We start from the raw sequence: 16,899 nt of genomic DNA on the forward strand, positions 1-16,899 counted from the left end.
TAACAATTCAGTGTTATGTAAGCTTATCTTACAAGTTAAAGGATTGTTGTTCACCATGCTCTCCCTCAGTTATGCAGGAAAAAAACTGATGCTGAAAACACATGCTGGGAAAACCAGCAACATAGCCATAAGTAAGTATCCCAGGAGCTTACTTTCACCCTAATTCATATATGTATTTAATTCAAAGGCCAACATCATCACTGCTGTGCCCCTCCATAGGCTTCAGGAGAAATAAAATTTTAAGGCACTGCGTCAGAGCCCATGTAGTACTTACAGTGCTGAAGCTGTGCTCAAGTATGGATCATTCTCCTGGATCCACTATGATTTGGTACATGGCTTTTCACAATGCCATGCACAAAGGCCAGAGTAGTGTCCTGTGGTGACGTTATGATTGTATTGTCTGTTCTCTTTATGCTGGATATTGAATTCTACACCTTTAAGACTGGTTCCAAGAGCCAAGGGGGGAAAGAAGAAGTGTGCATTTTTTTTTCAGAAACTGCACTCACTCCACATTCTGCTCCTGGACTGTGTTGTCTGCAGCACGGACAGGCAGCAGGACAGAGATCTCCTTTGCTTTTAGTTTGTTTTTGCTAGCTGAGGCAGAGAAGTTCCCTGGACTATTTTTTGCCTTTTTATTGGAACTGTCTGAACCTGTTCTGGACTGAAAAATCCAGAAAACACCCAGAGCTCACACCTGCAGCCCACTGGGGCCCAGGACAGCATTTTCTGGAGGAGGGAGTGATAAGAGACCGGGCCAGGTGAGCTACACCCACTGCAAGGACTTTCTCAAATCTGCCATCTCTCTTCAGATTGGCAAGAGGTTTTATTGTTTGGTATTAGCAATTTTTTATGCCGGTGAACACTTTGCTTGTTGAATAAACAGGTTTTTTCCACTTTTATCCAAGGAAATCTTTTCCCAGACTAGTTGAGGGAGGGGCCACTTCAATTTGCTTTTCAGAGGGACCCCCATTAGGAGATTTCCTCCCAAATTTTCCCTAAACCAGGACAAGTAGTCATAACATTGCTTTGTTTCCCTGACAATTGCAAGTGCAGAACGGGGGAAGAATTTATAAATCAAAGAGAGAATATGTGTTGCCTTATTCACACTGACCGCATATCAAGAAATTTCAGATTCTTGAGAGTAACCATTCATTATTCTTCAAGTACTCATGCAGTACCTGAGTGCTTGATAAATTTCACATTTATCCTTACAGCTTATTAGGAATAAGGAGCTTCAACCTCTCAAGTTCACAGTACTTTTCTGGCCCAAATATATCATACATATCTATCTATCTATCTATCTATCTATCTATCTATCTATCTATCTATCTATTTTGTACCTGTTCTTGTCTGAAAAAAAGCACAAGATGCCACATGCCAGTAGTGAAATATTTTAGGATAGAAAAAAGCTCAAACCAAAGTCCCACCATTTTTTTTTTCTGCCACAGCCTTTGCAAGGGGATGCATCTAAGAACAGCCCTCTGTGGGTAACCATAGCCAAACATCTGTCTGATTGTAACCAAGCAATATATTCTGACACTCATCTGGAAGAAGTCTGTCAATACTTCCACTACAAGTTAGCTCACATGAAGTTCTAATACCAATGGGGACAGAGGTCGCTTAAGATCAGTGGTTGATCACTGTAGCCAAATGAAGTATCATATAAAGAGTGCAGGCCATGACTTCTTGAAATTAATTCAAATAGGCATTCAAAAAGGATTTTCTCAGCACTATCTGGGAAACACTCCAAGAGGGGACTCCATGAACACCTGTAGTATTTTCACAAATCTACAGGCAGGAGAAGGTTTTTTTTATCTATCAGCATTTTAAGAGCCTTGAATAGCTCTGGACCAAGCACAATTGCACGGGAGGACTAAATCTGGAATGCCTATGAGAAAAAGCTCAAGAGAATTTAGCTGTCTTACATGCACTCAATAATAGTAGATTTGGCACCAACTGTACAGGCTTAAAAGGTGTTTTCCAACAAGACTGTTAAGCCTCTGGTCTTGAGCAGGCTGTGGCTGAGCTGCCCCTGTCCATGGTGCTCAACCAACAAGGTCTGGGCCAACACAGGTCATGTGTGCAATGCTATGGGTTTAGATGGCACATCCAGCCACTCTGGTAGACAGGTTTGGAAGACGTGCACTATGGTTTTGTTGGCAAAAAACTGGCTTTGCTGGTGTAGTCTAGTGAGTAGGATTCAGGCTTACTCTTCTGAAAGACCTATTCAGGTCTTCCTTCAACTGGGGCAATGAGGCTAAAACCCCCTTGAAATAACAATCCTGCCATCTGTGAATGTCAGTCATGGAAAGCAAGCAAGCCCAGTCTCTGACAACGCACAGCCTTGGGTATCATTCAGTTCCAGTGGAACACAGTATAGAACACAGGACTTCTTTTTACCGAGTCCGGTGGGGCAGGAAGACCCCTGTCATGACCAATCTAACAGTCCCAAGTATGCAAGAACAGTTGCATAAACTCATCAGAGATCCAGGAGATCTCTGATTTTGCAGGTGGTCCAAACGTCTTTCCCAACTTGTTTTAGATCCTTCTCAACTTGTTCTTTCAGAAAAAAAATAAAAACAAAAAACAAAAACAAACAAACGAACCAACAACAACCACCAAAACAAACAAACAAACAAAACAACAACAACAACAACAACAAACCACAAAAACACCCCAATAAAACTTCTCCACCTTCCCTGTGCCTCACCTTCTCTGTGCATTCTTCTCTGTCCCTCAACCAGCTAACCTACTCTTTTATAAAACCTATCCTCATTGTACATAGCTATGACCCATTAAGGACAAGGTTGTTCCTCCTCTTCGGTAATTAGTCTCTTTGGTAATTCAGCTGAAACTCATCAGTGGTGAGGTTGCCTGCAATCCATTCTCGTACACTCAGAAAAGTTATAACCTCATGTCAGTGAAAGAGCTCATACAGAAAACATTAAAATGTGCCCAAACTCCATGCGACTATAAGGTTTTGAAATAGCTGTTGTCTCACACTTGTAACAGCCTCTACTGAACATATGCAATCAGCTGAAACCTCTGTGTACTCCATTCTTGAAGCTCAAAATATCACCATAAAGCTCCCAGCTGGCGCCCTGCAAGGAAGGCCAAGGCATTCCAAGTAAGAGCAGCAGCTTGTGAGGGTTTTTTGTTTTGTTTTGAAGAACTGTCTTCTTATTCTTATTAGATGGTGAGAAGAGGAATTCTAATATGAATGCAGAAAGAAAAAGAATACAAACCTAGAAATGTTCAAGGAAATGAAAGAGGGAGGAACTCTGACAGAATACCTGATGAGTTCCCAAAAGTTATGAAAAGAGATGAAGTGACTGGGATAAACGAGGGAAATAATTGGAAAGACTAACAGCTATTTGGCTGGAGGAAACACATAGATTAGGGCTGCTGTGAGTGATGTTGAGGAAAGAAATGTACAGAAGATAAGATACCAATGCTTGACTACATCCTTGATAGTGGCACTGAAACACTCTCCCTTAATTGTCTCAGATTAAAAAATCAGGGTTTTACTGACACAGGAGTTTGTGTCCCACCATTAAAAAGAGGAATGAGTAACTCAACAGTATTAAAAAAGAATCTGAAACAATATTTTTCAGATGAACACATTCCTCTGCCAAATTTATTACACCATCATACGAACACAGCTGTTGTGTCAGAATCCAACAGACAGTGCAGAGGTGGGAAGATGTGATGGGAAGAAAAGGCATTTAAGACAGCTTAAACTGGTGAAGAAATTAATGTAAATGAATTTATGAATGTTGTTGACTGGATTGATGATGTAAATAAACTGGTAGACTGATGGAGGTTAATGGAAGTTGATGTGAGAAGCATGAAATAGAAACAGATCAGAGAAAGAAAACGAGGACAGACTGGACAAGAGTCTGAATAGAAAAAAAAGCCTAAAAGGAACAATTAAAAAAGGAATAAACAGAAAATACCATATTGACTTTGAAAAACCAGCCCAAGGACAAGCTCCAAACCAGAACTCAGAGTTACTGAATCTTTCTGAATTCAGAGTGTGTTTTCAAGTGCCTCATTTTCTTATCTGCCACACAAAGATAATGCTGACCTTTGCGCTCTTGGATAACATCTAGTGACAAAACACAGAAAAATCCATGAGGAAAACAAACATTTTATAACAGAGTTTGCATAGCATGAAAAAAAATAGCAAAGCCCGGGGAAGGACTGCTGATAAGAGCAGCTATTTAAAAGGTGTTCAGTAAGTGCACAGGTGGGATGGTGCTCATTGGCTGAAGCAGAGCAGCTGAGGAAAAAGCTGTAGCACTGTGCCATCAAAGGTTGGATCAACTGCCACACAAAGGGGGCAGGCCTGTCTGCAAAAAAAGTTCAGACAGGTATTTTTAATTTTCTAGAGTTTTGTTTATCAACTTTTACAGTATTCTTAGTAAATTTGTCCGTAAACATCTTAGGAAAAAAAAATAAACATTTATGAGAAGCACATATGAAAAAAATATTCTTAGCAACCAATAGATATAGTTTATACACAATACAGTCAATGTTTCCATTATTGATATGTACCTAAAATACTAAAGCAAGCTTATGGTGAGCCACTACTGAATTTTGGGAATGTGGAAACCATGTTTAGAAGCTGCAGCTTCAAAAGCAGAATTTCTGCCCAGGGAGTGGATTTTGCCTGAGTGAAAAACAGTGTCTGGTCCCAAGATTGCTCCCTGCAAGCCAGGGCAGGGTACTGAGACTGAGAACACCTGGGATGTAAGCCTGTTGATAAGGTCCCTTATCACTACAGAGACTTGATGCTCATCAGGAATAAGTGCTGTGCAACCCTGCTGTACCCAAAGCCAATTTGGAGCATAAGTTTAAAAATTACAGAGGCATCTCCAAAGAACGGAATTGCAGGGGGGAGGGGAGGGGACAGAGAAGTCAAGGGGAAGTTGAGAGCCTTGTCTAGGCTGGTGATAATATATAGAAGGAGGAAAGTTAAGTAAGAGGAAACAGGATTTTGCCCAGTATTGGCAGAAGTTCTTTAAAATCCCACCTGTCATTTAAATAAACCTACCTAAAACACACAATAGACACAGCATATCCTGAGTAGCACTTCAGTAACTCAAGCCAAAGCTATAACAGAGCCATTTGATGGCACTCCTCATAGCACACAACAGTATTTTTAGTGTTTCTCCACTTCAGGGAATGCAAAACACTTATAAGGTCAGAGGACAGAAGAATATTTGTTTTCTAACTGTAAACAAATTCAAGAGGCAAAGGAAAAAAAAGGTTTATTTTACATAGCACCTACAGTAATAAACTCTCTTCACTAAATTGACTGGAAAGAAATTTCAAAGTGATAAATTATTAAAAAACACACCCTAAACAACCAAGGTACTTTATTTATCAGCTAGTGCAGGCCAGTGATCCAGTATTGCTTGGGTGCAGGAGGTAGGCATACTCCTCTCCTGGCATGACAGCACCAGCTTTAGCGCCAAGAATTTAATGGAAAAAGCTGGAAATGCCTCACTCACTGAAAACAGAAAAAAAATCCTTATTGTCAGGCAATATGGAGAGAGAGAAATCATAAATCATGTTACAAATAATAAATAATGTATCGAGCCCCATTTTTTGTAAGATGGTAGGAATGGGATAAACCTCTGCTTCTCCCAACGCAGACAGGGAGCCCTAAGTACAACTCTTCTTCCTCTGGTTTACAAAGTAAAGACACAATATCCTGTCTGCCTTTACATGGCACCTCGAATTTGCTGCCTTACCCAGTCTGCTCAGCCCATGCCTGTGCATGCACTGACAGCCTTCACACACACGTAGGGAAATGGGGGGATGCCAGCCCCCATTCTACCCTCGTCACTCCAATGCCACCACCAGCGTCTCCAGTGCTGTGTATGGAAGGAGGTGGAGAGGGCAGAGCAGGAGGGTAGGAAGTAGTGCTGGCAGAAGGTAAGCTGGTCCTTACACTCCATTACAAAGCAGCAAAAAGAGTTTCATTCTTTTCTCATTCAATTCATGTACATAGGCACCTATTTGGTATTTCTCTTTTCCTGAGGGCCACATGCTGCTCCTGCAGTGCTTCCTTGAGCTGCACAAAAGAACAGGCAAGCAGAAACCTTCCACAACAGAAACATTAATACTCTCATGTGTTCACTAAAATTATCCTTCACTGTCATTATTCTACAGTTTTTCTTAGACACATGTATGAACACAGTATTTATGATCAGTTAATAATTAATAGGATGATAATACATGCAAGTCCTATGGCTTAGCTATTAAGTTCTTCAGTCATCTAAAATTTCTTAGAATTTGATGCAGTAGTGCTCAGAGACTTTAAAGCTGGTCACTACCTAATAGTAATGAAAGAGCCCAGTTCCTGATTGCACCTATAAGAACATGATAGAAATCCTCAAGCATGCACATTTGCAAGTATTCCAGACAGAGAGAGCTAATAGGTGACTCAAAATAATGCATCTGGATATGGAAATTGACTCCGAAGACATTTGAAGAACCTAATTTTTGTCATGTCCTTACATCACACAATAATCACCTTCATGGAATAGCAGCCAGCACCTCTCAACTATCTTACACATTTGACTCCACCTCTTTCAATTCTCATTTAAAGTCTTTAATTTTCCCTGATTATGTATCAGGATGGAGCACTCTGTGTGGTGCTCTACCAACTATCATCACAAATAGCTGTGGAAGTCTCTAATCTTGAAATGACAGTAATCAAACTCTATTTCCCAATGATATTTTAACATGCTTTATGTGCATATATTGAATGTAAATAATTTATAATGAATTTACCAGCAGCTGTATACTTTGTGAAATTATTCATGTCTGTGCTGGCTTATGAATGTCTTTACTTTTCTACACATCTTCTCTACTCTCGGGCTGCAAGATTACTACAAAAAGGCAGAAACACTCTGTAATATGCTCATAACCAGCTGGAATCAGCACATTGTTTTCAAGGCTTGTTCATGAAGTTTGAGTAGTTAAAGCATAATATATCCACAATGGCTTTAAAGGCCTCTGGAAGCACTTCCCAAATACTTAGTCTTTGCTCAGTAGTTAAGGATGTGCATTTTTCATGTTCAGTTCCTCATTTTACATAGAGTCTGCATAGCCTGAGGTGTCACATTTCATGGGAATTTCACAAAGCATAATAAAAGTACTCAGAACCTGAAGATTCATTTTCATAGAGACAGAAAGCAACTCAAAGTCTCTCAGCCTCTGTCAGCTTTAAAAACAAGGGAAATCCATAATTTTATAGTGGCGTTATTATTGAATTCCATGTAGACCCTATGTCCTCCTCACGAGCAGTCCCACCATGAAAGGCCATTTCATATAATGCACAGCACAAGGAACAATTCAGTTTTTTTGTAGATGTGTAAATTACTATAGGGTGGTTAAACTTCTGAACTCAAATTTGCTTCAATGCCAATTCCCATCTCAGACTGGGAGGACTTGTACTGTATGCTCTGTGTGAGGACTATCTGGCTTTGCTTCCAGATGGATCACGCATCACAATCACATCCAGGGAGAAGGGAGGGAAGAGGAGGACAAAAGAGAGGCAGTGATTGCTCCAACAACTAAGGGAATGCCTAAGGTTGTACTCAGTAGGGAACTCAGTGAAATGCATGAATAGAACAAGCATTTTAGTCTTAAAGAGATATTTGCTGAAGTGAGAGAGGATTCACCTACTGAGACAAGGAGGTTTGGTATTTATATTATTAATCATGCAGATAGTATAATGTGCCCTTTTCTTCTGGTATACAAAGCATCATAACATCATTATTTCTAATCTAAAGGGTTCATGAATCAGGATGTCAAATCCATTTGTATTTTTTCATTTCACAGCTTTTCAAGAAGAGGCACGTCTTGCAGTTTCTGCACATGTAACAGAAAAAGGTACTGATCCATCAGGTATATAGGTCTGATTTTACTGGGACTGCTACTTTTGATCTGAACTACAGAAATGGTACCTATAATGTTCACTGATGGAAAACTGGCTGTGTAGTTCTTTTCACAAAGGGAGATGGCATGGCTGCATCCCTGCCAGGCTGTACCTCAGCTCAGCAGTTGCAGCCCAATAACAGGTCTTCTTAGCTCAGCTACACTAATCTGCTACTAACTTGCCTACACAGCTGTGGCTTGGTTTGGTGTGTTTTATTTCAGGTTTTTTTGTTTATTTGTTTTTGTAGTGGTGGTAGGAAACCTAGGTTGTATCTCCATGTGGAGCTGCTGGTTGTATCTCCATGTAGACACAAGTTCCAGGTGGAGTTGCTGACTGTTGGTATGGTTCCACAGGAACTATAGTCTGATGTCCAGGATAAAAATGAAGGATATGAATTTTGAAATGCCCACAGGACAAATGTGCAGTTCTGATAAGCTTTCTGAAAGGTCAAAAAACTGAAATTACTGGGAGACTGTGCCAGCAAATCTCTCTCAGAAGCAACACTCCCAAGTAATCAAGCTACAGGCACCCAATTTCTTTTTAAAGTTCAGGCAGTTACTACAGGTACTTTGAGATGGAGTGATAAAGTTTACATCATTTTAAAGTACTTCACATAAGAAGGCAACTTGAATATAGAGAGATATTTACAGGAACTTCACAGTTGTATATGGACACCTTCACACTGAAGGTTAAGAGGGAAGACAGAAATACAAAGGTTAGCCTAATCAAGTGCTGTCTATTCCTATTTACTTGGGGCTGTGACACTTTTCTACAGCTGGAAAACTTTAAACAGTTCTCCAGTTCACACTAAAACAGAAATTTTGCAAAGATATGGAGTATTCAGTATTAGCTCCCTTTTCACTACTAAAGTTGCATTACTACCATCTGTCATACTGCTGCAGTACCAACCAGCAGACATGTCTATTTAGGATAGAAATAGCCTCTCACAGACTTTATTTCTATTTTTTTTTTTTTTTTTTTTTTTTTTTTTTGTTATTTACACAACCCCTGCTTCCCATATAGACATTTACTGCAGAAGAATGTGCTTCTCTATGCTAAATGCTTTGTAATGCCTAATCTTTAATGCAAAAAGCCCAAAGCCACATAATTTATCTGGCTGAGGAAGGAAAGTTCAAGAGCACTGGAAACATTCATGTCCTTGCAAATAATGAGGGGTCTTTTTGATAAAAACAGCCAGCCAATTCCTGGAAGCAGATCATCCCCATTTCAGAGAGCACACTTACAAACCCCAAGCATTCCTAGTAGCAGTTGGCTCTGTGCAGAAATGCCACCAGCTTGCTGATAATTTCATGCCTGGCTTTCAGAATGAAAGGGTTATCAGCAGCAGCTTCCATTGCCTGCTTGCAAAACCTCACCCTCACCTTCGACTTCCTCTAGCTCCTTGACATCTTTGGGCACACACAGTGTCCTGGTGACAGACAGTAACCAGATGGTCTTTTACCATCCAGCATTGAGTCGTTTCAGGAATTTAATCTGATTTCCCAGAATATGCAGCACAACCCTTGGTTCCAAATTTGGCATGCAGGTGGGACTGCATGTCTCTGGCTTTATAAATAGGCATAACTGCTCGTGGCTTTGGTACATGTCAGTGCTTGAGCTGTTAGCCTGTTAGTTTGGAAAAGCTGACCCCGTCCTGGGAATTCATCTGTAGTTCTGACTTACTCTGGTGGCTCCTGGTCCAATCACCCTGTCAAACAGCTCAGCGTCTCCTAATTCCAACTGCAAAGTCACCTTCTGCTTTATAACCAAGTAGCTCTTATGGTAATTTCTTTCCATTTTTTATTGTTGTTAGCTACACTGTAGTGCATAATTAAAAGCATATCCAAAATACAGATTTAGAATCATCTCCCTGCAGCAGGGATCTGACGTTACTAAAAGGGTCACTACCCAGATACAGCTACACTCTTTCTCTTCATCCACCCCTTTGCAAAGGTTGGCTCCCATTTACCAGCCAGACAGGTGAGGAATCAAAATATTGCCCCATTCTTATGCCTCAGTGGGGGATTGGAAAGTTTCAGGCTCCTCAGTTCTCATTGCTCTATCTTTGGAAGTCACTGCTCCTTCTGGGAACTTCTCCATCACTGGCAGTTCACATCTGTGCAAATTGCAGCTATCAGGCTTGAAGGAGATTGCTTTAATGGATCCCTTATAATTTAAGCATGTAACAATGATCAAAGAGTTATGTTTCACACGTGATTTTAGCGTTTTAGACTCTCAGTTCTTTTTTGTTTACATTTTAGGACTCATACAGAACTTTTCTGGTAAAAGTCCCTCATAAAATTACTTAAAAGTCCTGAAAGGTATTGCAAAACCTGAAAAAAAACCAAAAAACAAAAACAAGAGCATTGTTATATATACTCATTTTATCTCCATGAAGATAAAAGCATGCTCATACAAATGCAATTCCAAAACAAACTACATTTACTATTTATAAGGAAAAAAATTGTAGAGCTTAATAATAAAGATGTTCTATCAGACTGAAGATGCTGTTGACTTTGTGCATGAACTTATCAGCCTTTAATCCTCTTAAATGGTATGCCACTGTCCCTCAGAGTACTTCAGATCCCTTACCCAGGAGGGATCTTATCAATATCTTCATATAAGAGGGATCTTATCATTATATTCTACAGATACAGAGTATCTGTAGAAACACACAGGACTTAGCACTTTATCAGAAGTGCAGAGGGTCTGTGACATGAAAATGGTCTACTGGTTCCACTGCAACCTAGAGTTCTGCCCAGGTTATTGAATTAAGCATAAATTATTATTTTGACTATACTGTCCTTGGAGATGCCTAAAGGATGTGCACACATGGTGCTTAGGGCCATGGTTTCATGGTGCATTTGCCAGGTTAATGGTTGAATTCGATGATACTAAGAGCTTTCTTCAACCTAAATGCTTCTAGGATTCTACTTATCTTTAATTTTAGATTACAGTAATGGCTTGGGGTTTTACGGGAGAGGGGTTAACTTAAAGCACAAGTATTACCTCAAATCATAACTTCTAGGCTCCTCCAAGCACTTGCTTTTCTTTATTTCCTCTTTAAAAAAACCCCCTACATTAAAAATTCAAAACCGCCAAACAAAATTGAAACCATCTCTCATCCAGACTTGACGCTCAAATTCTTATTCTCCATATAAGCACACAGCTCTCACTGAATCAGAGAGCTGCATCCAAAAGCCGAATTTGACTCAAGGATAGTTTAGTATGAGCACTGACTGCTGTCCTATTTTTTCCTCAGCCTTAGTTCCTTAGACCTTGCAGCAAGGTCAAGGCCTTTGCCTGCTCGAACTGAACACTTGGCTTGTGCTTTCAGACCGCAAGAACAGTATCTAGCTTTCATCTAATTATGGACACCTCTAAATACTGTTCTGAATCCATAAGCAGCCTAATAGATTCCCAAGTACACAATTACACTCGACAAACGAGGCTGGATGACCTTTTGACAACCTTCTCCTTTGATCTGAAGGACAGACAGCACAGGACCCCACCAGGCAGAACTCACATCACAGTGCCACTAAAGTCATCCCTGAACCCTCACAGCTTACTTATTCAGTATATCTTTAAAAGAATTAAGTCTTGGTCTTCACAAGCTGCTTTTTTTTCCCCTCACCTTCCCAACAGCAATGGCTAAATTATCAGAAAACATGAAGGCTACCATGGCATTTCACATGTAGCTTTCTCATTCTATACAAGAAGAGATGATCTCAAAATTATATCCAAAGAATCTTCAAAGTTATGGTAAGATTCATATTAATCCTCATCAGTTATGGATATTTTCATTACCTTTAGCCCATTTCTATCTGGTTTTGAATACTTAGGTAACATCCACCATACCACAATCCTGTAACTGGGACAGAAAATTTTTACTTCAGTGTTATCACTGAAGTTCTTCATCCTTATGGATCCTTGTGAAAAAGAGGAAGAGGCGAGAAATAACAAAAGGAAAACAAGCTTGTTTCCATGGGGAGGGAAAAGTCCCTCAAAACACGGTTTCTTTAGATGTCCATAATAATTAAAAGGAACATTGGAGAATAAATCTAGTTTTAAGAACTGTTAAATATGGAGAATCAAAAGCTGTTTTCTAAGCTATTTTTTTTTAAGTAACCCTTGAGAGAAGCCCTGGCTACTGTTGGCTTACAGTCAATAGACTACATACTGACAAAAGGAAACACTTTGGGAAAGGTACAGTCAAACAGCCTTAGTTCAGGGGACCTGAGCAGAAATAAAGTCATTCCTTAGCACTCAATAATAAACTGTCTGGATTTTTCAGCACTGTATGTAAAAAACACACTTACCTTCTCTTCACTTGCCCATTAAAGTAACTAAAATTTTCATGACTCATATTTAATAATTTTTTGGCAGCTCAGTCTGACTTGAACCAAGTCAAAACCCCCAAGCAGAAATTCACAACCAGGAAACATTAGAGTGAAACAATGCAGACTTTCGGAAAAAGGAAAATAATATCCTCAAGAAGTAACTTGTACCTGGAACCCACTGAAGCACCTACAGCCCTTAATCATACGTGTATTTCCACCCTATTTTGCCTCCAAGGTACAAAGCTATTTCTTGATGAGTGAAGGCAAACAAGTTCATATGAAACACCGGGAAATTGCTCAGTCAAGATGACAGACAGTCTCATGTAGGTGAGTCCCCAAAGTAAGGGAGGCAATGCCATGTCTAAGGCTGCCACTTACTGTTACAAGCCCTGCAAGCTGAGTTAGAACTTCCAGAGGAAAAGAGGGAATCACACTAAAGGTGCTGGAGAAATGCCAGAATTTAGGAGAAATCCCATCCATTTACGGTTTAGGTTAAATTCAATGAAAATAAGGAGAATAAATTCCACTCCAAAAGGATCTGCAGAACAAGGACACCACAGCAGGAAGGCACAAAAATCTCTAAAAAAAGACTACTTTTTATTTCTCTTGTTTCTCAAATCTCCACTATCTAACACTAAGCTTAGAGCTTAGTGGGATCACCTCCTTACTAACTGCTAACTGCGATGTACCTTCCATGTACTTTCAGTACAATTTATTCATCTATTTACCAGTACTCTGGGTTCAGTAAAATGCAGCACTGCAATAGGTACACACAACTGCCACCAAAAAAAAAAAAAAAAAAAAAAAAAAAAAAAAAAAAAAAAAAAATCAATCCCTAACCAATCACTATGCTCTTCCAAATATAATACACCAGAAACTCTCTCACATGATGTATTTAATGCTTCTTTTCAGCACCCTCCTCAACGTATTCGGATAAGATTGTTTGGCTGTACTGTACTTCTAAATCTATCTTTATCTCATTGCACATGCAGACCTATTCAGAAAGTACATGCTGGCTCCTGGAACTGCAAACCGCCTGACATAATTTTGGAGTTGTAACAAGCTTTGAAATTCCTGTAAGACAATCAAGACCAAAACTGAAATGAAGCCCACATCACACAGAAAAATTGTATTATTGTAAAGGATGCAAGGACACACGACCCAGAGAGAAACTTCAGCATCACAGAGCAGCAATGTAGGGAAAAAAAAGACCTGATTTTAGAAGCTACCAATCCCTAAAAGCATCTTCCTAAAATCATGTTTTTACCTTTATGGTACGCGTCTACATAGTTTTTGATATTATTAATGTTGTTTCGTTATATCCACTTTGAACAAGCTGTAATTACTTGTTAGTAACAATGCAACAAGATGAGTTTGCAGTTGCATTTATATGATGCCATGAACACTGACACTAAGGCTCTGTTTTATCATTCATTGAATTCATGTGTAGATTTCTAAATTCTAAAGCCACCACAAGGAAGAGACCATTAGACCTCCTAGAATGCTGGATGCGTTAGGATATGGGAAGGGAGAGATAATGGGAAGCCTCTTAAACTGAAGGCCAGACTGTCCCATACAGCACTTCTATTTTGCTTCCAGTCTGAATGTTCTGAGCGCCTTTTCTTTCCTGGAATTAGAGATGTGCACTGTAATCTACAAGAAAAGGTGAACAACAAGGAGACTATCAAGATTCCAAATATTTCAATTCATTCAGCTCAGTGATGAGTATTAATCTTCCCTTACCTTTCTTGCATAACATGAAAGAATCATGATCAAACTTAAAAGTAAATTCAAAGACACTTTACACAGCAAGTTGCTGCAGACCTGTGAGAGCTTCCAAGCAATAAAAACAACTTTTGGATGCATTCTTTTACCTCTCAGGATGTAGTTCTGATAATTCTGGTCGGCTTCTGCTCCCACTTTGATTAAGCAAGTCAGACCTTCAGCAACAACAAACTCATGAACCAAGTCCTTGTCATCCTGTCACAGGAGAAAGGAAAAGCTGAATTAAATTTTTGAAAGACAAAGAAACAGATTATATCACAATGTAAAAACAAATGCATGCCTGCAACACTCATTTTGTTTCATGTGTTGTAATTAAGTTCATATGGAAGTTGTTATACAGAGGACCAAAAGCAGAATTTTGAGTTTTAAAATCAGAACGAGATACATCAGTGCAAAGAAAGAAAAAACAAGTTTTAACCTTTCAGTCAACTACAGAAAACTAAAATCTGCAAAATATGACTTTTCATTTTTTTTTTTATTGAAGGCTTGCAGACATTCTCCACAATACTAAATCTCATCATATCACATAAACAAATATCCTTAAAAGCCCTAAAGTGTCAGGATCAACAAGAGAATACCATCTCTATTCCATAGCATAATTCCAATTTTAGTATTTTACGTGTGCACATCAGAACTTTAAAAATGGTTTTATTGCAATGTAATATCATATTTATTACCTTAACATAATTTAGAATGGGAAAGTAAAGTGCTAAAGATAAGAGCACTAGTAGACAATATGCCCACACTGTGATGGAAACAGCAAATAGAAGAGAAAATTTCACAGGAGTTTACACTAGCTAAAGTGGCTCACTGTTTTTTCACCATCAGTTCTTTCCTCAGGGCAGAAGAATGATCCCATGTCACAGGTGGAAGCGACACCAGGGAGAGGAGGGGTTTTCTGGGCTTTACATGAATAGCTACTATGCCCAGGGACTATAGAGCACCACTTCTAAAGCCTGTCTACTCTTACAGAAGGCACATGCAGACAAACAAGAAGCTACTAAGAACTGGATTAAATAGCCCTTAATGAATTAGCCATGCAAATTAGGCACAAGACCAATTAAAGATATTAATGGGAGAGATTTACTCTGCAGACAATCCCAGTTGCCAACTCCTTTCTTTTAAATAATCTTAATTTATGCTTTTATACACAACAGTGTAACAGACATAAATTCCAGTTTTCCAATAATGCAGCCCCAAGAGCCCAAGATCTATACAGTAAATTTGCTGAGAGTGATTTTTGAATTCATGGCAAACACTTAGCAAACTGCCAAGAGAAATCAAATAATCAAGCCCCTTTTAGTAAGACATTTTCTCTTACTGTAAGTTTCTTTCAGCCAGATAATTTATTATGAATTTCTTTCTGTAATCAGAGAGAATTTAAATAATTCCTCCAGTCTGACCAAATGGAATATTAATGATTGGAAGGTGATCTAGCAGTTTGTGAGAAGTTTAGAAATTATGAGCAATAAAAAAATCCATTTCATGTTTAGCTGGTCAAATTTCTTAAAAACAATTTGAAAAATATTATACAGTCATGTACAGATACACAAAAAAATCACATGATAAAAGTGATTTACCCTTTAAGTGAAGTATAAAAAGTGGAAGCATGCAATCATACCCCACCCACATCTTGGTGAAAGCATATCATAAAAGCCCAAAATACATAACATGAAAATCACCGCTGCATATGCACCCTTGAGCTAAAAATTCTTTTTATTTCTTAATCTCAATATTTTAAGAGTGCTATTTTTTTTTTCAGTAGCTATATAAAAAAGCCTTAATAGTGGTTTCTCAAAAACTAAGAAGTTTACAAACTCAAATGCCAGACCAAGGCACTACAGATACAAGCACACAATTTTATGAAGACAAATTTCCACTAGGAATTTTCACCACCAGGTGAGTGCTCCCTCCCACGTATCCCTTTGTTATATAGGGTTTTTAACTCAAAGATACCTGAATAATTTCTTCTTCTTTAACAATTTTGAATCCTGTTTCTCCTACAACTCAAGAGAGGAAACATATCCATGGAATCTCCCAGCTAAGCTTAATGTAAAATATATTAGGGGTTCAGGTAAACTAAGGCTATGTGTCATGGTAACAAGCGGTCTAATTTAAGAGAAACAATACATAAAACAAATCTAATTATTGAGTGAAATAATCACAAATTTTTCCAGATGTTAATGTTATCCTAGTTCAAAAACATTTCCTTTTTCTTTAAATGTCTTCTCTTGATACTTGAGCATACCTTTTGATTTTGCATCAAGTGTGTTTGCATCCTCCTTCTACTGAGGAAAAGAGGAATCTATTCTGGATTGACACACAGTGAAATAAAGAACATAGGAAATACAGGAAAAATAGGCACAACTGTGATCTGCAGATTCTGACTTATATTAATAGACCTACAATGCCTGTTTGGGAAAAAAAATGACATTTGGATGATAAAAAAAAAAAAGTCCATATAGCAGAGAATTTAGCAGTAATTCAGTTTCAGAGTCTTTCATGTTGAACCCAAAAAACAAAATAAAATTTTTAATAGCATTTAGCAATTAAGGGCTGCTGACATTCAGTGAAAGAGAAAAACTGAGACACTCACTGTAACTTTAGTATCCCCATAATCTTAAATAGTGAATACATATTAGTTCATCACCTAGGGGAAAATCAGAAATTAGCATTTGATTGTCAAAATAAATCAATCTAAAAATCTGGTTTCATGTTGGTGATATATATTTATTTGTTTGTTTAGTTAATTGTTTAATTATTTGTTTTTTAACATGGACCTTTCTAAAGCAAATTTTGAGATCTGTCTTCTTGAACTTT

At 38.5% G+C, this 16,899-nt stretch overlaps 1 protein-coding gene across 5 annotated transcripts in view; it reads right to left on the reverse strand.

Annotated features, from left to right (window-relative positions):
• Window positions 1-16,899, reverse strand: part of FHOD3 (formin homology 2 domain containing 3) — a 374,111-nt gene that overhangs the window by 173,671 nt on the left and 183,541 nt on the right. For all 5 annotated transcript variants that reach the window (XM_066185497.1, XM_066185488.1, XM_066185478.1 and 2 more), the window contains exon 5: window positions 14,169-14,274. In XM_066185497.1, the coding sequence (XP_066041594.1) occupies window positions 14,169-14,274 (106 nt within the window). The remainder of the gene's footprint in view (window positions 1-14,168; window positions 14,275-16,899) is intronic.

This window comes from Chamaea fasciata, unplaced genomic scaffold, assembly GCF_029207755.1.
Source record: "Chamaea fasciata isolate MVZ Bird 193981 ecotype frontalis unplaced genomic scaffold, bChaFas1.0.hap1 SCAF_1, whole genome shotgun sequence".
In the NCBI taxonomy this organism is placed as follows: domain Eukaryota; kingdom Metazoa; phylum Chordata; class Aves; order Passeriformes; family Sylviidae; genus Chamaea; species Chamaea fasciata.